The 19517-nt window shown below is 45.4% G+C and overlaps 1 protein-coding gene across 4 annotated transcripts in view; it reads left to right on the forward strand.

Moving 5' to 3' along the window:
* The window catches only part of CTNNB1 (catenin beta 1), a 116553-nt gene that overhangs the window by 44208 nt on the left and 52828 nt on the right, over positions 1-19517 (forward strand). For all 4 annotated transcript variants that reach the window (XM_029589700.1, XM_029589701.1, XM_029589698.1 and 1 more), the window contains exons 2-5: positions 13390-13449; positions 13817-14044; positions 14216-14469; positions 15173-15411. In XM_029589700.1, coding sequence (XP_029445560.1) covers positions 13437-13449; positions 13817-14044; positions 14216-14469; positions 15173-15411 — 734 coding nt within the window. In that variant the 5' untranslated portion in view covers positions 13390-13436. The remainder of the gene's footprint in view (positions 1-13389; positions 13450-13816; positions 14045-14215; positions 14470-15172; positions 15412-19517) is intronic.

Here is a 19517-nt window from a genome sequence, read left to right on the forward strand (position 1 = left end):
CGGTCAAGATGATGTAGTTCCCCCCTCTCTTCACCCACCATGGACCTACCCAAGAGAAAAATGTTGCCCCTGTCAGCTTGCCGCCTTACCAATTGTCATTCATCTTTGGTCTGGAGCCCAAAGGAAAATGCCACTGGATCTGGCTCAGGGGGGATGTTTAGAGGGCATTTTCAAGGGAGGTATCAGGAGGGAGGGGTTTAAGGATTGGATCATTTGGGATTGCCTGGGGAGGATTAGAGATGGATAATGAAAAGATTGACTGGAGGATGTAAGGAGAGCTTGTAGGGAGGAGATCAGCTGGGGGGGGGGGATGTGAGAAGGGGTGGAGAGAAGGTGGAGAGTCTGGAAGTGATAGGGGATGTGGTAAGAGGGGAGGGGATGACAGGATTAGTTATTAGAAGGATTTGGGGGTGAGAAGATCAGTTGGGAGGATACAAAAAGGGCTGAAGGATGTTAGAGAGGGGTAGTAGGCTATGTGATACAGGGGATCAACTGGAGAGATGAAGGATAAGAGGTCCTCTAGAGCAGCGCTTCTCAACTGGTGTGTTGCAGCACACCAATGTGTGGCCAAGCACCAGCTGGTGTCTCGAGGCTCCCGGTGTCTCACAGCCCCAGTTATACTTCCCTTTACCTTTTTCCTGCCCCCACGGGCCAATCGGAAGCCTCCTCCCTTCCTACCAGTGGGAGGAGGAAGCCTCTGGCCGGTGGGGTGGAAAGAAGGGGGCCATCTCATAGTCCGGTGGTGGGGTGGTTTGAGGGGGGCTGGGAGGAGTGGCAGTACCAAGGCCCGTGGCAGCAAACAAGCCCGACCCTGTGACCATTGGAAGTGCTGAAACTAAACACAGCGGTGACCACAAAGAAAAGAGGCCAGCCGCGCCAGGAACTGTGATAAGAGTAGGGATTCCCCAAAGCGGCAGTGAGTCGCAAGCAGGAAGAGGCCGGTTGCTCCGGGGATTCTCCCCCCCCCCCCATGTAACAGTGAGTGCGGCAGAACCGCGTTTAAAGTAAAAGTGGCACTCAGCCATGCTGATTACAGATAGGCAATTGGCGCTCCCAGCGGCCGTAAAAGCAGGCAGATGGGGGAGGGGCCGCGGGAGCCTAGGGATATCCCGACAGCCAGAAGAAAGGCTTGAGTGCTGTGGCGTATTTTTGTAAAATAAATGTTTGCTGCTTCAGTACGGCTGAGAAGGCAGTGGCAGCACTGGGAAATCTGCCACGGCGAAATTAAAGGGGAACCAGCATTGGGACTCTAAGCAAAATGTGTGTGAGACAGACTGGGCAAGGAGTGACTGGGCTCTGTGTGAGAGACTGGGCAGGGAGGTGACGGGCGAGTGAGACACAGAGACTGGGCAGGGAGGTGACGGGCGTGTGTGACTTGTGGGCCCTAAAGAAGAGGACCGTGAGGACAGAGCTTCAGCAGCCGCTGCTGCTCCTGTTATGTGCTTTCAAGGGAAAGGCGTAGGAGAGTTGCTGGAGAGGGTAAGTAAAGGTGACATTTTAAGTCTATTTTTCTTGATTGACTGCCATTTTAAGTGAGTATTATGTGATGTCTGCTGTTTTGAAATCTTATTGATATTTGGACAATTTTTAATTTTGAGTTTTACTACTTTGACATTATTCTGTTCATCAGCTATTTTGAAACATTTAATATATTTTTATAGTTATTTCTGTATGGGTATCTATAGCAGCTTGGCTTGTTCTGTTTTCCTAATAGGAGGTGTTTAGGACCTGATTTAATATTTGTAGTGTTGCCTTTTCATAGATAGGGTTGTTGTGTTCCATAATACAGGTTTAACTTTGTGCAGATTAGTTTCTCCATATTGATAATTTGTGGTCTTTCTGTACTTGGTGAAGGTAGGGGTCTGTGTGCCCGATGTGTGAGGTATCTTACTAGCATGTAGGCATTTTTTTTTTTTTGCATGGTGAGTTCTATGGTAATGCCCTAGTTCTGCTCTGCATCCATTGTTAGGGGTCAAGGGGGTTTCCGTGGATGCAGTGTGTTTACATAAAGCCTCGTGATAGTCATATGTTCAGTGTGTCATGCATGTGAGAATCATGTCAGGTGTGTCCTGGTTGAAAAAAGGTTGAGAACCACTGCTCTAGAGGTGGTGGTTGAGAGGGAGAATAAACTAGAGTGAATGGAGGCTGAGAGGATCAGGTGGAGTGATTGGGGGGCGGAGGGGGGAGATCACTGCATTTTGGTTGTCCTCTGGGGTCATGTGTTTTTTCAAGTACTAAAATGGGGTCACATTGGCCAAACGTTTGGGAAGCCCTGCTATAGAAGCTTTAAAGCAGGACATTTTTTCCCTTTTTCCCCTCTCCCTGAAAGGGCATTCTTGTAAAATCACTGCTAGTTTAAAAATAACTATACCCCCAAACCTTAGCTTTAAAAGGATAAGAATAGCTGTGACAGTGTTGGAATATAGGAAAACAATGCAAAAAATTGAACTGCAGGCAATGCAACATTCTGATTATGGTAATGTAACTTTATTAACTACTTATGGCCTTCAGTGACTTGCTTCAGAAACTGCTTCCTGTTCTATATTTTTGTGAGGAAAGTCACCATAGTGGGCAATGATTGAATTTGGCTAGTTACAGATTTCAGTTTTCATGGAGTTTAAATCAATATGTGGGGAAATGCAATTGGAGAAAAGATTGATTAAAGTTTATAGTGACTCCAGAAGGAGTTGGATTATGCTGCTATTGCTAAATTGAATAACATAGTGGCTGCATTAAACAAATGTTAAGTGTTTCAGAATGGTTAGGGAAGAAGGCTTTGTCATGATGTATATTAGAAAAGTCATAGAGCTAGTTAAATATTTGTGGCACTAAAACTAAATTGTCTTGTTAAAGCAGTTATTTAATTCCTTTTGACCAAAAATGTGTAGATTTTTCAGCTGTTACCCCTATTATGAATACAGGTGAACCAGGTCACCCCATGGAGGTAATGGAAGGAACATGACTGTCAAATTTTTCACTATATGCAATGTGCTCAAGGCCAAACAGATTTAACTTTCCTTAAAGTTTTTGTATAAAGTTTCTAAAACTGTTCTTTCTGGATATGGACATGAAGTCCCAGAGCCATGTAACTTTGATTCAGAATTATTTATCCAAAATTATCCTTAAACAAAATAGTATGCTATTTTTTCCACTTGACTGACACATTACCTGTGGTGGTTTCTACTAGTATTTAAAAAGAAGCTACAGTAAAATAGCTAACTTAGTTTTAAGTTTAGTGGTTGCATTAGGTAGTACTTAGTATTTATTACATTTATTAATCGCCTTACTGTTAATGTCCAAGGTGATGTACAACTATATAAAAGTGTACTAGTATTGGCTAGGAATCTAATTTAAATGTCTGCAGCAGAGAAATCTGTGCTGCATAGTATTTAATCAACATTCAGCATTTTAATTCTCACTGTCTTGAGTTTTACAGCTAATTGATCATATCTGAATTTTAACCTATGTTCTTCTGAGGCTGTGGTGGGGTAGCCATGTTACGAGAGCCTGAATTTTTTTTTTTTACTCTATACATGTGAGAATTAAGTCAAACTTGATTGGAAATAGTACAAAGAGCTCAAAATATACAATAAAGAGAACATTTGAGAAAATAAAAAAAATCTCAAGTACTTGTTCAGACCCCAAAAATTGGGGAATCCAATACATATAGTAAGAGAAGAAATAGAATACAACTAAGAAATCAGTCAAATGTTTCAGCACCCAAAGCCATGGAAATTGACTAGTTGCTGAGGGTGCAGTATCCTGTCTGCATCTATTAAGAAAAACATTAAGTTGGGAAGGGTCAAAGAAGAGACACTTACGATAACTCCCTGGTATTTAACACACTTCCACTGAATTCTTTCTTTAAAAAAAAATATGATTGGCCATACATTCCATTGCTGATTGCTATACATTACATAAATCGGTGATCCCACTTCATGAGAGGTAATGTGTGGCAAGTTTCTGAGCATAGCAAGCCTGAAACCAATAGAAATGTAGGGAAGCTTGTTAGACTTTTCAAAGATAATCTTGTAGTAATATGGTTTGATTCAGGCTATTACTACTTATATAAATCTCTGAAATTTAGAATAGTGCTTGTCTACTTTAAAGCACTGGTAAGAATGTGTAGCTAATTTGCAGCATTGACTGGTATGTTTCTGTAGTTCCTAACTTGTGAAATGAGCACTCGGTTAGAAATTCCTTATAAAGTGGTACTGTGAGGTTGATTCAGGAACGAGTTCTTGAAAGAATCAAATTTATTTAAAAATGGCCTTACTTAAGAATGTATGCTATGATTGAATTGCAGCAGGATCTTTAACATTGCCAATATCAATGGAATAACGTTTTGGTGTTAATGTAATGCGCTCAATAGAGTACTTGGTTTACAAGCACATTTTATGCTCCGAAAATATGGGTTATATGCATGCTAAGCATTTTCTTTACACTTTTAGCATTGGTATAGTATTAGCTTACTACATCGGAGTTAAAAATGTTTTTTAAACTCTGCTGAATTTCAATGCATGGGTTTAATGCTCAGCATACTATATCTGCCTCTTTTTGGCAGCAGTTCATTTAACCTGGCTTACTGGTGGATGGAATGCCACTCTATAGTCACAATTGTATATCTGGGAAAGGGGTACTTGAAATGCTGCTGAAAGAGAGAAGCTTTCCAGACTTGTTGACTGAACAGTGAATGTCTGTATTCCAAATAAAAAGTAATACTCATAGTATTGTGATGGCCTTCCAAATATTGAAACTGCTGAAAGATGACACTATTGGAGGAGGACCCAAAAAACAGCAGGGTAGGCGATCCAGTGAAACCGTAGGCAAACAACAAGCAAAGGATGCCAAAGAGCGTCTTTTTCAAACTTTAATCAAGGAGACGTGAAAGCTCAAATAAAATTGCCCGACTCTGGCAGAGTTTCGCCACATACGGTGGCTGCCTCAGGGGCTTAATGATCAAAGATTACATTACACATTTCACTGAGAGGAGACGAATACTGTTGGTGCAGATACGAGATATGAATATACATTGGTGATGTTATTTGGACCATCATCTGAACATTATTCTTTGATCATTAAGCCCCTGAGGCAGCCACCGTATGTGGCGAAACTCGGCCAGAGTCGGGCAATTTTATTTGAGCTTTCACGTCTCCTTGATTAAAGTTTGAAAAAGACGCTCTTTGGCATCCTTTGCTTGTTGTTTGCTTACTATTGGAGGAGGGAAATGCATTTCAGAATTCTGCCTGAATGACCATTTTAGAAATTGCCATTTTATTAATGACAGGAGAGAAATGAGTATACATAGAAATGCTGGTTTTTACATTTCATGAGCAGATGAGTTAAATGTTTCTAGTTCTTGATAAAAGCAAGTTTTAGGGGTTCCCTAGTTTTGGTTTTTATTCAAAATTTCAACCTCCCTCCATAAGTGGGAATCAAACTCACGGCCCTCGGCTTGCAGAGACCCAACTGCTTCAGAAGTTTATTTCCTTTCTTCTCTCAAACTGCGCTGGAATAAGAGCACAATCTTCTGGATGTATTGCTGTTTGTTAATCCTCCTTGTCCTGTCGGCTGTTTACCTGTCCCTACAGAACACTTTTGTATTAGATTAATCTGCATTTTATTTCCAAATAGTATTGCAAGATTGAATGTATATTACCATGTTTAGGGTGTTGGCTTCAGGGACTGGCAAGGGATAATTTCAAGGCACACTCCCCTTTCCCTCCCTGGATATGCTAGATCGAGAAGACATATTTAGAAAACAGGATACCAGGTAAAAATGTTAATTGACAAGGCTTTTCATTTATTCAACTTTTGTCTGCTTTGTCATCAGAAAACCCAAAGTGGATTGCAGTGTAAAAAAAAAAAAATCCAACAAAAGACATCAAATATAAATTACTTAAATGGGCAAAAATGATTTGTCCATACCACATTTTTGTGCTAAATTTGTTTACTTGAAGGACTTTGGCTATATTTCAGATTTTTTTTCATTGTTCGTTCAGTTGGGGGCCAGTTCAAGGTAATCTGCTGTCTGATGTGAAGGATGCAATGCTGTCCCCTCCCCGTGCCCCCATAAGCTCCCTCTCTGTGGCACCCACACAAAAGCACCCTCAGGCATGCTTTCACACGCGCCCCCCCCCCCCCCCCCCCCGCACCCTCAGGCATTTTCTCAGCCTCCCTCCCCCAGCCCATGCTTGCAATCTCTCACACGCGTGCACAGAAGCAAGCTGCCTCTTGCCCATGCGCAATCTCTGTTCTTCAGCTGTCTCCGGCCTGAGCTGAGGTAGCAGGGACAGGCAGGGTGAGGCAGATGTCACAGCGTTGTTCTGAGGGTCACTCTTTTTTTTTTTTTTTTTTTTTTTTTTTTTGCTGCCTGAAGTGGATGCCTCACCCTGCCTCATTATAGAATCGCCCCTGTGGTTCAGTATGGGAGGAAGGTTGGGGTTTGCTTGGTTTCATTTTTAGCCTCTTTGGTGCCAGTGGAAGCAACTTTTCTGCCAGCAGGAGGCACAATGTACCAATTTTCAGGTGACTTTGTACCTTAGAATTTTTCATGCCTGCGCAGATTTTAAGGTTTCCTTTTTTTTTGAAATTGGTAGTATTGATTTCTAATTCAGCTAATGAGATTTTGAAAATGCTTATCGTTCTAGATTCTACTTTGTGTTTCCTGTCTATTCGACTTTAGAGCCCCGCGCTCCTGCGGTAGATACCCAAGGGTTCCTCCCCCAGTTGAGCTCCCGGGGTGATTGCCGTGCTCCCCCGGCGGTGGAAGTCCTCGGTCCTGCCGACGCGCGGCAGTGACACAGCCCCCGGGCGAGTTCGGGTGAGGCATACGAGGCCCTCTGTCCCAGCGTGGACGAGGTAGCGGGTACATATCCTCAATTGCGGCGGTGAGGTGGTCCCTTCCCCCGCAGCCGGGAAGCGCCGAAGCTGGTAAGGAGTACATCTCTTCCGACGGGTCTCCGAAGCGCAGAGGATCGGTGGCGTGGCACGCCGTGGAGGACGCCATTGTGGGGCCTTGCTCAGGTACTCCGCGCCCATAATAGGCGCGGCTTTCTTCCTCCTTGGGCGTATATGGCTTTGTTTTGGTGAATTGCTGAGCGCCTATTGAATGCCACTGAGCATATATCGCTAGCCGCATATTGCTGAGAGCCTGTTGAATGCAATTTGAGCGTATATAGCTGACCGCTTATTGCTGAAAGCCTATTGAATGTAAATTGTGCGTATATTGCTGAACGCTTATTACTGAAACCTTATTGGATGCCAATTGAGCGTATATTACTGACCGCTGCTTCCTGACAGCCTATTGAATGTAAATTGTGCGTATATTGCTGAACGCTTATTGCTGAAAGCTTATTGAATGCAAATTGAGCGTTTGACTAACCGCTTATTGCTGAAAGCCTATCGAATACAAATTGAGCGTATATTGCTGACCGCTTATTACTGAAACCTTATTGGATGCCAATTGAGCGTATATTGCTGACAGCTTATTGCTGAAAGCCTATTGACTGCAAATTGAGCGTATATTGCTGACCGCTGCTTGCTGACAGCCTATTGAATGTAAATTGAGCGTATATTGCTGACTGCTTCTTGCTGAAAGCCTATTGAAGGCCATTGAGTGTATATTGCTACCTGCATATTGCTGAGTGCTTATTGCATGCCATTGAGCTGGTTTCTTGGCCGCCTATTGCTGTGCACAAGTTGAGCGCCGGTTGTATTAAGCACCTATTGCTGCCGCATATTGTTGCTGTGCGCCTGCTGTATTAAGCGCCTATTGCTGCCGCATATTATTCTTGAGCGCCTGTTGTGTTGAGCGCCTATTGCTGCCGCATGTTATTATTGAGCGCCTGTTGTATTAAGCGCCTCTGGCTGCCGCATATTATTATTGAGTGCCTGTTGTATTAAGCGCCTATTGCTGCCGCATATTATTGAGCGCCTGTTGTATTAAGCGCATATTGTTCAATGGATCAGAACACTGCAGAGTCTTCAGCGGCGCTGCCTGCTTCAGGCATTGCAGCCCTTGGCCTCTGCTCTGCATGCCACCTTCGGGCCACGCGCAGTGATGAGCCAGATTCTCTGTGCCCAATGTGAGGGGATCGTGCGACCCTCGGGCCAGGACCGGTCTCAGCCACGATTTGTGGACAGTTCCCCAGGGGCTACCCCGGAGTTAGGGGGCAGTCTCGACCAGTCTGGAATCCCGGGGGAGCTTGTACCCCGGCGATTAGAGGCTGCTTCAATTTCCTGGGTGGATCTCTTTAAGGGGATTCATGCCTTCGTACAGATGCAAACGGCTTCCCGTCCAGGCCCTGCGGTTCCTGCTGTTCCTGCGGTGGCTGCTGCGCCTGCTGCGGTGGCGGCTCCTGCGGACCGGTTCCTGGACCCTCACGAGTCCGAATTCCCGGACGAGGGGGACCTTCCTCCAGGGACTGAGCCATATAGAACCATGAGGCTGTTCTTCCCTAAAGAGGATCTCTCCGACCTGGTGTCTCAGTGTCTGGCAGAATTGGATATTACAGGTCCCAGCGCTTCGGTGCCCTCTGCGCAGAACCCCCTGCTGGAAGGTCTTCGTCCTACAGCCCGCCATTTTCCATTCTTACAAGCGGCGCAACAACTGATTGATTTAGAATGGGCGGCACCAGCGGCTGCCTTCAAAGGGGGTCGGGCTCTGAAGAGCATGTACCCATTGGCATCGGCTATCCAGGACCTGCTGGCGTGCCCTCAGGTGGACGCCTTGATTAGCGCTGTGGTCAAGCGCACTACCATTCCAGTTGAAGGGGGGACGGCCCTCAGGGAGCCTCATGACCGGCGACTGGATGCCATTCTGAGACAGGCCTTTGAGGTGGCAGCTTTATCTTTGCGGATCGCCACCTGCTGCACGGTGGTGACGCGTGCCTGTTTGTCACAGGTTGGAAACAACGCTCCAGCGGCGGACATGGAATCCGCTCTTTCGTTCCTTACAGATGCAGCATCTGACCTGGTCCGGACAACAGCTAAAGGGATTTCATCCTCCGTAGCTGCCAGGAGGCAGCTCTGGAGCCGATTTGTCTGGGGACGGAGCCATAGGGGGCAGGTTAACCCTCTTCTACCCCAGATGGGTCGAGATTACATCGCGCCAGTGGGTCCTCGCCGTTATCCGGGAGGGATATTATCTGGACTTTCATCATCTCCCTCCGGACAAGTTTGTGGAATCTTCATGTCCCATACACAAGAAGGCAGCATTGGAAGCTACACTGGCGAGGCTCCTGTCCTTAAGGGCCATCATCCCAGTACCTGCCTGGGAAGTGAATTCTGGACATTATTCCATTTATTTCATGGTACCCAAGAAAGGGGGTACCTTTCGGCCTGTCCTGGACCTAAAGTCAGTCAATCAATACTTACAGGTACCGAGATTTCGCATGGAAACTCTACGCTCCGTCAAGACCGCGGTACAGCCAGGAGAATTCCTCACGGCATTAGACCTGTCAGAGGCATACCTGCATATCCCGATCCATCCGGATCATCAGCGCTACCTACGCTTCAAGGTTCTCGGCCGCCACTTCCAGTTTCGGGCTCTGCCCTTCGGGTTGGCAACGTCACCACAGAGAAGAGTCAGCGTGGAACATCAACCGTCTAGAGGCCCGGGCAGTCCGATTGGCATGCCTTCGATTTGCTCCCAGACTGAAGAACAGAGCAGTCAGAGTGATGTCCGACAACGCCACCACGGTGGCATACATCAACCGTCAGGGCGGAACCAGAAGCCGACAGGTATCTCGGGAGATCGCCCCTCTGATGACTTGGGCAGAGGTGAATCTTCAGGACATCTCCGCCGTCCACATTGCCGAGAAGGACAATACCACAGCAGACTTCCTCAGCAGAGAAAGCCTAAATCCGGGAGAGTGGCAGCTCTCACCCACGGCCTTCCAGATGATTGTGGATCATTGGGGGATTCCGGACATGGATTTACTGGCGGACAAGTCCAACGCTCAAGTACCCAGATACTTCAGCCACAAGCGCGACCCGTTCTCACACGGAATCGATGCCCTGGTTCAGCCATGGCCTCCAGGGACTCTACTGTACGCCTTTCCTCCGTGCCTCTGCTAGGCGCTGTCATCTGCAAGATTCAGAGACACCGGGGCCTAGTTCTTCTAGTGGCGCCAGACTGGCCAAGAAGACCCTGGTACGCGGACATGAGAAGACTACTGGCAGGGGAGCCTCTTCCCCTGCCTCCTCTCCGGGACCTTCTACATCAAGGTCCCATTCTTCACGAGGATCCGGCTCAATTCTCTCTTACGGTATGGCCCTTGAGAGGGCTAGATTAAAGAGGGGTTACTCGGAGCCCGTGATTGATACCCTCCTCCGAGCTCGCAAGTTTTCCACATCCCTCAATACATCCGGATCTGGAGAGTATTTGAAGCATGGTGCGACACTCACGGCACCAATCCACATGCAACCACAATCCCTATTGTGTTGGATTTCCTGCAGGATGGACTTCAGAAGGGTCTCTCCCTCAGCTCCATCAAGGTTCAGGTGGCTGCGCTGTCTTGCTATGGTCCCAGGAGGGATGGCAAGACCATCGCCAAGCACCCAGATGTTTCTCGTTTCCTGCAAGGAGTCAAGCATATTCGTCCGCCACTGAAGTGGCCTGTGCCTTTGTGGAACCTCAACCTTGTTTTGGATTTCCTCGCGGGATCCACCTTCAGACCCCTTCGGGGCCTGTCTCTTTGTTCTCTAACCTTGAAGATGGTGTTCTTGCTGGCTGTATGTTCAGCCCGCCGCATCTCAGAGCTACAAGCATTGTCCTGCCGTGATCCCTTTCTCAGAATCACTCCAGAGGCTATCCATCTTCGTACGGTTCCCTCCTTTCTACCTAAGGTGGTTTCAGTTTCATCTTAATCAAACCATATCCTTGCCTACCACGGCGGGTCTGAAGAAATCTGAAGAAGGGCGTTTATTACGCCATCTCGACATTGGCAGATTGCTGCCCAGATATTTGGAACTTACACAAGACCTACGAAAGACGGACCATCTGTTTGTCCTGTACAGCGGGAAGAAGCAAGGTGAAGCTGCCTCGTGGCCCACCATCGCCCGCTGGATTAAAGAAGTTGTCAGAGCAGCATACGTAGAGGCTGGGAAGTCTCCGCCTTTACAAGTCAAGGCTCATTCTACCAGAGCACAAGCAGCATCTTGGGCAGAATCCAGGATGCTATCGCCTGCGGAAATCTGTAAAGCGGCGACATGGTTCTCCCTCTATACCTTCTCCAGGTTCTACCGTCTGGATGTCCAGGCCAGGGAGGACTCAGCATTTGCGAGGGCGGTACTGCATGGGCCTCAGGCAGCCTCCCGCCCAGGCTGGGAGTAAAGCTTTTGTACATCCCATTTGTTCTGAGTCCATCTGGCTACACGCCAGGAAATGTTGAGATTACTACCTGATAATCTCCTTTTCCTTAGTGTAGACAGATGGACTCAGCATCCCGCCCAGCTGCCTGTGTACATGGGTATCACCGATTCAAGGTAAGCCATGTCATCTGTTTCCATAAGAGTGTACACTCTACCAGGTGTCCACGCCTTCTGGTTGGGAATGCTGGCGGTCTCCAGCTACTATCAATCGGTCAGGGGAATCCTGTTTCACTTTTTCACTGAGCGTCCGTACGCACATCTATAACAGCTTTTGCAAGGAAGATTACTGAATAGCTACGCTTCCTGTGGGGATATATACACCCCCGTGCTGACGTCAGATCTGTCTCCAATTGCTAGCACGCGGATACTATCCCATTTGTTCTGAGTCCATCTGTCTACACTAAGGAAAAGGAGATTATCAGGTAGTAATCTCAACATTTGTGCTGAATATCCTATTTGAAATACTGTTTTAATTTCAGACTGACTTTTCATCTAGCATTATCTTTCATATTGGTCAAAAGGTCATAGCATTGATAATTTCATGCTTTCAGTATAAACAAAAAAACAAACTGGAATAATGGTTCTGTTAAGTTTTAGTAACTCTTCAGTAGTTCTTACTTATTCCACCAAATTTATCTGGCAGATAAAACTGAATTTCTTTATCTCCTTCAAAAACTAATTTTAATCCATGTTGTCTGATTTTAAGTAATGGTGCATCACTTGTTTGACACAACAGTTGCTATGGATCTGAATAGAGAACATTTCAGTGGTGAAAACTTGTAAAGCAGATGAGTAAGGTTTTACCATGAATGTCAGAGCAAAATGTGGAGGGTGGGAAGAAGGGAAAGGGTACAAATTGTAGGACGAGATTGGAAAGAAGCAGGAAGCATGTTAGAAATGAGATGACTAAGTAATGGATACAGATGTGCTGAGGTTATGGAATGAGAACGGAGAAACAGTTAAGGACAGACAGTAATTAATAAAATGTAAGAAATTTTTGGAGGGAGAACCTGATACAGAAAGGTTAGCAAAAATGTTTGTTCTTAGCAAATTAATACCCATATTAGGGAGTTAGTGGTAGTGACATCTAGTTCCATAAATGTTTGTATAGTGTTGCTGTAATTATAGTAACTACAGGAGCCTAAAATGCAGTGCTCTGTGTGTAAAATCATAAATTAGCAAAAACATGGATCCATTTACCCTGTATCAGGAATTAAACTTTTTAAATGGGTCTCAGTTTTGTGGTATGATTGTAGGGATTCAAATTTTTGCCCTAGTGGTTAAAGCAGTGTGCTGAGAACCAGGCAAACAAGGGGTCAGATCTCACTAGCACTTGTGACTTTGGGCAAGCCACTCTCTCCCATTTACCTTAGGTTACCCCTTAAAAATGCAAGCTCTTTGGGGATGGGACTTATTGTATTCCAAACTAGAAAAATGTTGTAAGCTACTTACAACATAACGTTTGAATTTATAGCCAACCTTTCCAAATCTGCCATTGAGGTTTAATATTTTAAATGTGATAAACCTGAGTCAAAACAAAGATTAATACAGTGATTTCAGGAACCCCTTAATTTTGCTAGTAGAGCCTCCCAATTTTTTTTAAAAAGCTGTTTTTCAAACTTTCAAGTATTTTATGCTTTTGGTGTCTAATGTAAGATGGGCAAATGTTACAGCAACATACCTGTACTTAGAACTGGCAAGTGGAAAACCTGTATTGGTCAAGTGGAGACCTAGTCCTCTTCTCTGCTTAGACCAGTTACTATGTGTAATACTGGGTTGTGTAACATGTTTAGTGGCAGGTGCAGCAACTTTTGAAAATCAGTACTTTAGAATTGTGAAGTGCTTATTTTCTTCAAGTTTAACAAGTTTTATATTAAATTCTGGATTTTTAGGTTATTCTACTGAGAATTGCTGAATGATGAGTCTGGTATTTGCATAGATTTTTGTTTAGCTTGGTAACTAAAATTGGAATACTTGGGCAGATTATTTTTAATGAACCTATTTTCTTTGTAGGTCCTTAAAACACAGCAAGTTCCAGTTCTGGGGACACTAGGTGAAACATGGCATCCCAAGGTATGTGGTTTAAATTGCCAGTACTGTAAATGAAGATGACCTCTGACTGGTGATCTGATAGGTCCGACTTTCCTTTATTCAGTCGTTCTGGAACTATCAGTCTTGCCTTAGCCTCACCTTGCCAAAGAATTCTGTCTCCTGGGATGTGGTGGCAGCAGCGAGTAGCCTGCTTGTCATTGAAATGCAAAGAAAATGAAAATATGTAGTGAGGATGAGAGCCTCCTGAATGTTTTGTTTACATGAAGACATACTTGCATGTTCTGTGCATCAGATTAAAACAAGTTATAACTACTCTCCCAGGCACATGTCACAGGAAAATAATTTAACATGTCTTCTAATTTACTCAAATTTTCCTTATTTCTTGTAGCTGATTTGATGGAATTGGATATGGCAATGGAGCCAGATCGAAAAGCAGCAGTCAGTCACTGGCAGCAGCAGTCTTATTTGGACTCTGGTATTCATTCTGGTGCCACAACTACAGCCCCCTCTCTGAGTGGTAAGGGTAATCCTGAGGAGGAAGATGTGGACACTGCTCAGGCTATATATGAGTGGGAACAAGGGTTTTCACAGTCTTTCTCCCAGGAACAAGTAGCAGGTAAGGGAAAACATTCTGCACTTGAACTGTGCACTGCTGGAAAAGGTGGTTCTAAATATTGGACTGTAGCAGTGGGCAATGATCAGGGTATCATATCTGTGTTCTTAGCTTACTAGACTTTTTGAGTGTGTGTTAAGCATGTTGAATTTGAAGACTGACTTCTATTCCCAGACATTGATGGGCAGTTTGCAATGACCAGAGCTCAGCGAGTGCGTGCTGCTATGTTCCCTGAAACACTGGATGAGGGCATGCAGATTCCATCCACACAGTTTGATGCAGCTCATCCTACCAATGTACAGCGCCTGGCAGAACCTTCCCAGATGCTGAAACATGCTGTTGTCAATTTGATAAATTATCAGGATGATGCAGAACTAGCAACTCGTGCCATCCCTGAGCTGACCAAACTCCTGAACGATGAGGACCAGGTAGGCAGTTTTTAGAAATCCAAGTTCTAAATTGGATCTAGTTCATGATGTACAGCAGCATCATGTGAATTTTTATTCTTGTTCAACCACTTGTGATGAATCTAACCAGACCTTGATGCTACTGTGCTTTAATTTAATGAACAAGTACGTAAGCACATTGCTGCAGGCTTCTCGAAATGTTAGCAAAATTGTGTTCTAAAATCTAAGTTTATTAGTTTTAGAAAGTTCATTTATCAAGAATCCAAGTTGACTGGAAGGAAAACTTAATGGTATTCTTTAATATGATGGAACAATATAATTTCTCAATTGTCCAGATATTTTGTCTTCCACTCCTTGTAGAGTTCATTTTGTGTTTTCTTCCCTGGCAGACCTTGGTTAATGGTATCCCACTTTCTTGTAGAATTGGTAAATCAGAACACCTATTTTAGATTGGACTTTCTATATATATATATGGCTTTGAATCTCCAGTCATTGGGCCAGAAACTATAATTCAAATCCCAATATTCATATAACTTATTTAGTGCTTGTTTTCTCCCAAGAGAGTGGTTGACAGTTTTAATACTGGAGTCTAGGTATCCATACCATCTTCTGGAGTTTGTTAGCCCTTCCCCATATGTCCTTTCCAAACCTTACACAAGCAGAGGCTCCAGCTAAGTCTCATAACATTATATAACCATTTATGATGCATATCAATCTTTTTCAGGTGGTGGTGAACAAAGCTGCAGTTATGGTTCATCAGCTGTCTAAGAAGGAAGCTTCTCGCCATGCCATCATGCGCTCTCCTCAGATGGTATCTGCGATTGTACGCACCATGCAAAACACAAATGATGTTGAGACTGCTCGTTGCACTGCTGGCACTCTACATAACCTGTCCCATCACCGTGAAGGCTTGCTGGCCATCTTTAAATCTGGAGGCATTCCTGCTCTTGTGAAAATGCTTGGGTATGCAGACTAGTTAATCATAACTGTAGTTCTGTATTGGAGGATTCTCTGTTCATAAAAAATTTTTCAAATGCAGCTTCTAAATGACACGTGAGCTTCATTTGCTATCTTATGTTTTAGTTCTGCTTGATCTTAACAGTAAGGGGTAACCTCAAACAGATGGGCAATATCCAACAGCATCAACACTTTTTTTTTTCAAAGCTTTACAGTAAAGTCCTGAAGACCCCTCTGAACATGCAGGGCAGCTCCTGCAGCTTTGCTGTGTGCCTCAGTTCCTCATCGACAAGTAGGATGATCAGCCACACTAGTGGGTGGTATCTTAACATTGATGTGGAAGCTTTAAGTCCAAAAAAGCTTAGGTTTGCCTGAATATCTGCAGACATTTCTTCACAACCATTTCAGTGGTTTTGTTTCTTGTGACTAGATGTGTAGGGCTTTTTTTTCTAGTGATTTTTCCACTACTTTTTGAGTTTCTTGCTGAAATGATTTAACATTGACAGATTAATCCACAGCAGTGGGTTATGCACATCTACCAACAGAGGGAGACTGAGCAAAGCTGATGTCACGGGGTGTGTGTGTGTATATATCTCATATATGCGTATATATAATTTCTCCCTGCACCGTCATCAACGTGCCAGAATTCTCAATCTCCAGCAGATGGCAGAACTGCATCTCCCTACTGGGGATTACTTAGAAAAAAAATATAGAAAATGAAGGAGAAACATAGAAGGAAATTGATTCACCCCACTCTCCTGTGGTGATACCTTATGGTCCTCCCTCACTCAAGTTTTCCTGAGGTGATATCTGTGGGTGCCTCAGTCTAATAGCTGATTTTCTGGCATGTACTTAGCTGTTAAAAAGCTGAGGCTAGCAAGTGCAGGAAGCCCAGCGTGGCAGTGAGGCTTTTGCCCTCTCCCTCCCACAGCTGGAGACAGTCTATGTACTCGGCCAGGTCAAGCTGAGTTCAGGTAAGGTGGTAAAAAAAAAAAAAAAAGCTTCCATTCCCTTCTGGTCTCCGAGCTACGACACACTGCTCAGATGTCCGTTCCCGCCTCCGAGGGAGCTGGGGGAGTTGTAGCAGCTCAGCGGGTTGAGCAACCTTTGACTAGGCCCTGCTTTCAGGCTTGCTGAGGCAGTGGTCGTACTTTTTCTGTGCCCAAGTCTGCCACGAAACACTGTCCATCGGCTTGCACTTGTGCACCCGATTGTGTGCCTAGGTGTGGGTGCTCAGGTGAGTGCCTGTTTGGACCTAGTGTTCACCTGTAACTTTTGGCTGCCTTTTCCACGCTCACTTGGGTGCTTGTGCAGCTGGGTGCACAGACGCTTTGAATGTACTGCTAGTGAGTGTTTACTTTTGTGCTGTTTGCCATATTCAGACATCTCATCTTGGTGTCTCACCACCCCCTACCCCCCTTCCACCACTAGCTTGTAACAGTGGAGGCTCAGGGAGAGAGTTTTCTCCAGTTGTTTTTTATGAGCCTGCCCTTCCCAGAATGATGAGGGGATCTATTAGAGGTTTTGAGGCTCCACTAACTAGATCATCAGCTGGGTCAGCTTCTCAGTAGCTGCAGGGCTGGCATCCCCTAGTTTTGTTATAGGCAGGTGCAGCATTCACGTGCTTGTCTATGCACAGGTCTGCCATGAAACAGCTTGGTGGGTTGAGCAGCAATTTGGCTAGGCCCTGCTTGCAGATTTTTGCTCAGTCACCAATGTGGTAGTTCTGCGAATCCCCGCAGACCTGGTGTCGCAGGTAAGCGTTGGTGTGTCTACTCCTGGTGGTCATGCTGATAGGGACCTTGCTGGCACAGATGGTGAAAGCGGCTCTTCCTCACTGGAGGATGGAAATTCCTCTGGGGTTAGAATTGTATAGCATATTGTTGATTTCCATCATAGAGATGGATTGCACTGAAGATACTGGGGGTGCAGAGTGCTGAAGCCAAATGAGAATTCAGTTTAGATTCCTTATATGAAGCATTATGGATGACATCCAAGAATTGATCTTGAATGGGGCGCTTCAGATGCTATCTTGCCTTGGTAATGCGGTTCCTGCTGGATCTGACAGAGCAGTTGCACCTTCTGAAAGTGGATGCGCTGGTGTGTGCTGTTGCCAAGCAGGTGACTATCCCTGTGGAAGGGGGAGCAGTTTGAAGGAGGCGCAGGATAGTAGAATTGAGGCTATCCTTATACAGGCCTCAGTGTGGACCATGAATTGCAGATGGCCTCTTGCTGTGCCTTGATGGATCCCTCTTCCTTGCTCTCTGTCGAAGAGTCTGGATTGAATTCACGGCAGTGCACTACAGCCTCTCCACCCTGGATAAGCCCGATCTTATCTGATATTGGAAGCAAAGCAGGGTTGAACATCAGCTGTGGCTGAATGGGCGCTGAGACAATTCAGACTACTATGATGAAATAGCCTTTTAAGGATCACTCTGGTTTGGGAGTAGAAAAATAAAAGGCCAATAAGTGGGTGAATCCCAGGTTCTTTGCTTACCAGAGGATCAAAAGCAAGTGCCAGGTTTGTTCATCACTGTACGTTGTGCTGGTGGTTTTCAAATGTTTGACTCTACAGAGGAGTGACTTTCATAGGGCTTGACCTTTGGGTAGGTTCATCCTTCACCCCAGGCGGGGCCTGTTCTTGAAGATCAGAGTTGATTTTTGTCTTACGATGTGGCCTTTGAAGGCTTGGTGTGGAAGCATGGGTAGTCCACTGTGGTGTGTTCCACCTTGCTTCGAGCGCAAAAGTTATTTACTTCCTTAGTCTATGTTCAGGTTTGGAGAATGTTTTTGGCTTCAGATTTTTGCAGAATGCGTTATGGCCCTTAATTCCATGAAGATACTGGTGGCAGCTGTAGCCTGTTTGAGGTCACGTGAATGGTGAACCCTTGTTGGCCCATTTGGTTTTGGCATGGCTTTGGAATGGATTAAGCATCTTCGTACCCCTTGTGGCTGCTGGTGCCTATGTGGAATCTTGTCCTGGAATTCTGATGGGTCCCACTTTTCAACCACTGTAATAGCCTCTTTCTGAGGTTGTTGAGCAATGTTCTGCGCATACAATTTCAGGATTGCGGGCTGTCTTGCTGAGAACAGTGTCTCCAGGAGCGGTCAGATGCAAACTGTTCCATCCTTTTGGCCACTGGTGGTCTTGGATTTCACTAGAATCAATCAATCCCTGCTGACTCTGGGCAGGTAGAGAGAGGTGGAGGAACATATACTCTACAGTCCTTGGGTGTTGAGCAGCATATCTTGAGGTATGGGATGTTTCTAAACCTCTCAAGATGGGGCTGGCTGTTTATACACAATCAAGCTGATTCAGAAAAACGCACGGGAGAGCTGGCGAGCACCCGCTTTCCCGGCGCGCACACAGGCCACTCTCCTGGGCGTGCGATTCAGGAGGGTGGCCTATGCAAATTAGGGTCTGCGGTAAAAGGAGGCTCTAGGGACACTAGTGCATCCCTAGCACCTCCTTTTTGACAGGAGCACTGGCTGTCAGCGGGTTTGACAGCAGACAATTTTGCCGGCATCTGTTCTCAAACCCGCTGACAGCCACGGGTTCGGAAAACGGACGCAGGCATAATTGAGCATCCGTCTTCCGACCCACGGGCCGATTTTTATTTATTTATTTTTTTATTTTTACTTAACTTTTGGGGCCTCCGACTTAATATCGCCATGATATTAAGTCGGAGGGTGCACAGAAAAGCAGTTTTTACTGCTTTTCTGTGCACTTCCCCGGCGCTGGCAGAAATAACGCCAGCCTTTGGGCAGGCGTTAATTTCTGAAAGTAAAATGTGCGGCTTGGCTGCACATTTTACTTTCTGTATCGCACGGGAATAACTAATAGGGCCATCAACATGCATTTGCATGTTGCGGGCGCTACTAGTTTCAGGGGTTTGGACGCGCATTTTCGATGCGCTATTACCCCTTACTGAAAAAGGGGTAAAGCTAGCGCGTCAAACACGCGTCCAAATGTGGGTTAACAGTGTGCTCCACCGGAGCACACTGTACTGTATCGGCCTGAATGGTAGTAAATGTCGTTGTGGGCTACAATACCCTGCTAGATTAAGCTTATCACGGCCACATATGTGGATGCTGAACACCCATTGCCTAGT

This window comes from Rhinatrema bivittatum, chromosome 2 (assembly GCF_901001135.1).
Source record: "Rhinatrema bivittatum chromosome 2, aRhiBiv1.1, whole genome shotgun sequence".
Taxonomy (NCBI): Eukaryota; Metazoa; Chordata; class Amphibia; order Gymnophiona; family Rhinatrematidae; genus Rhinatrema; species Rhinatrema bivittatum.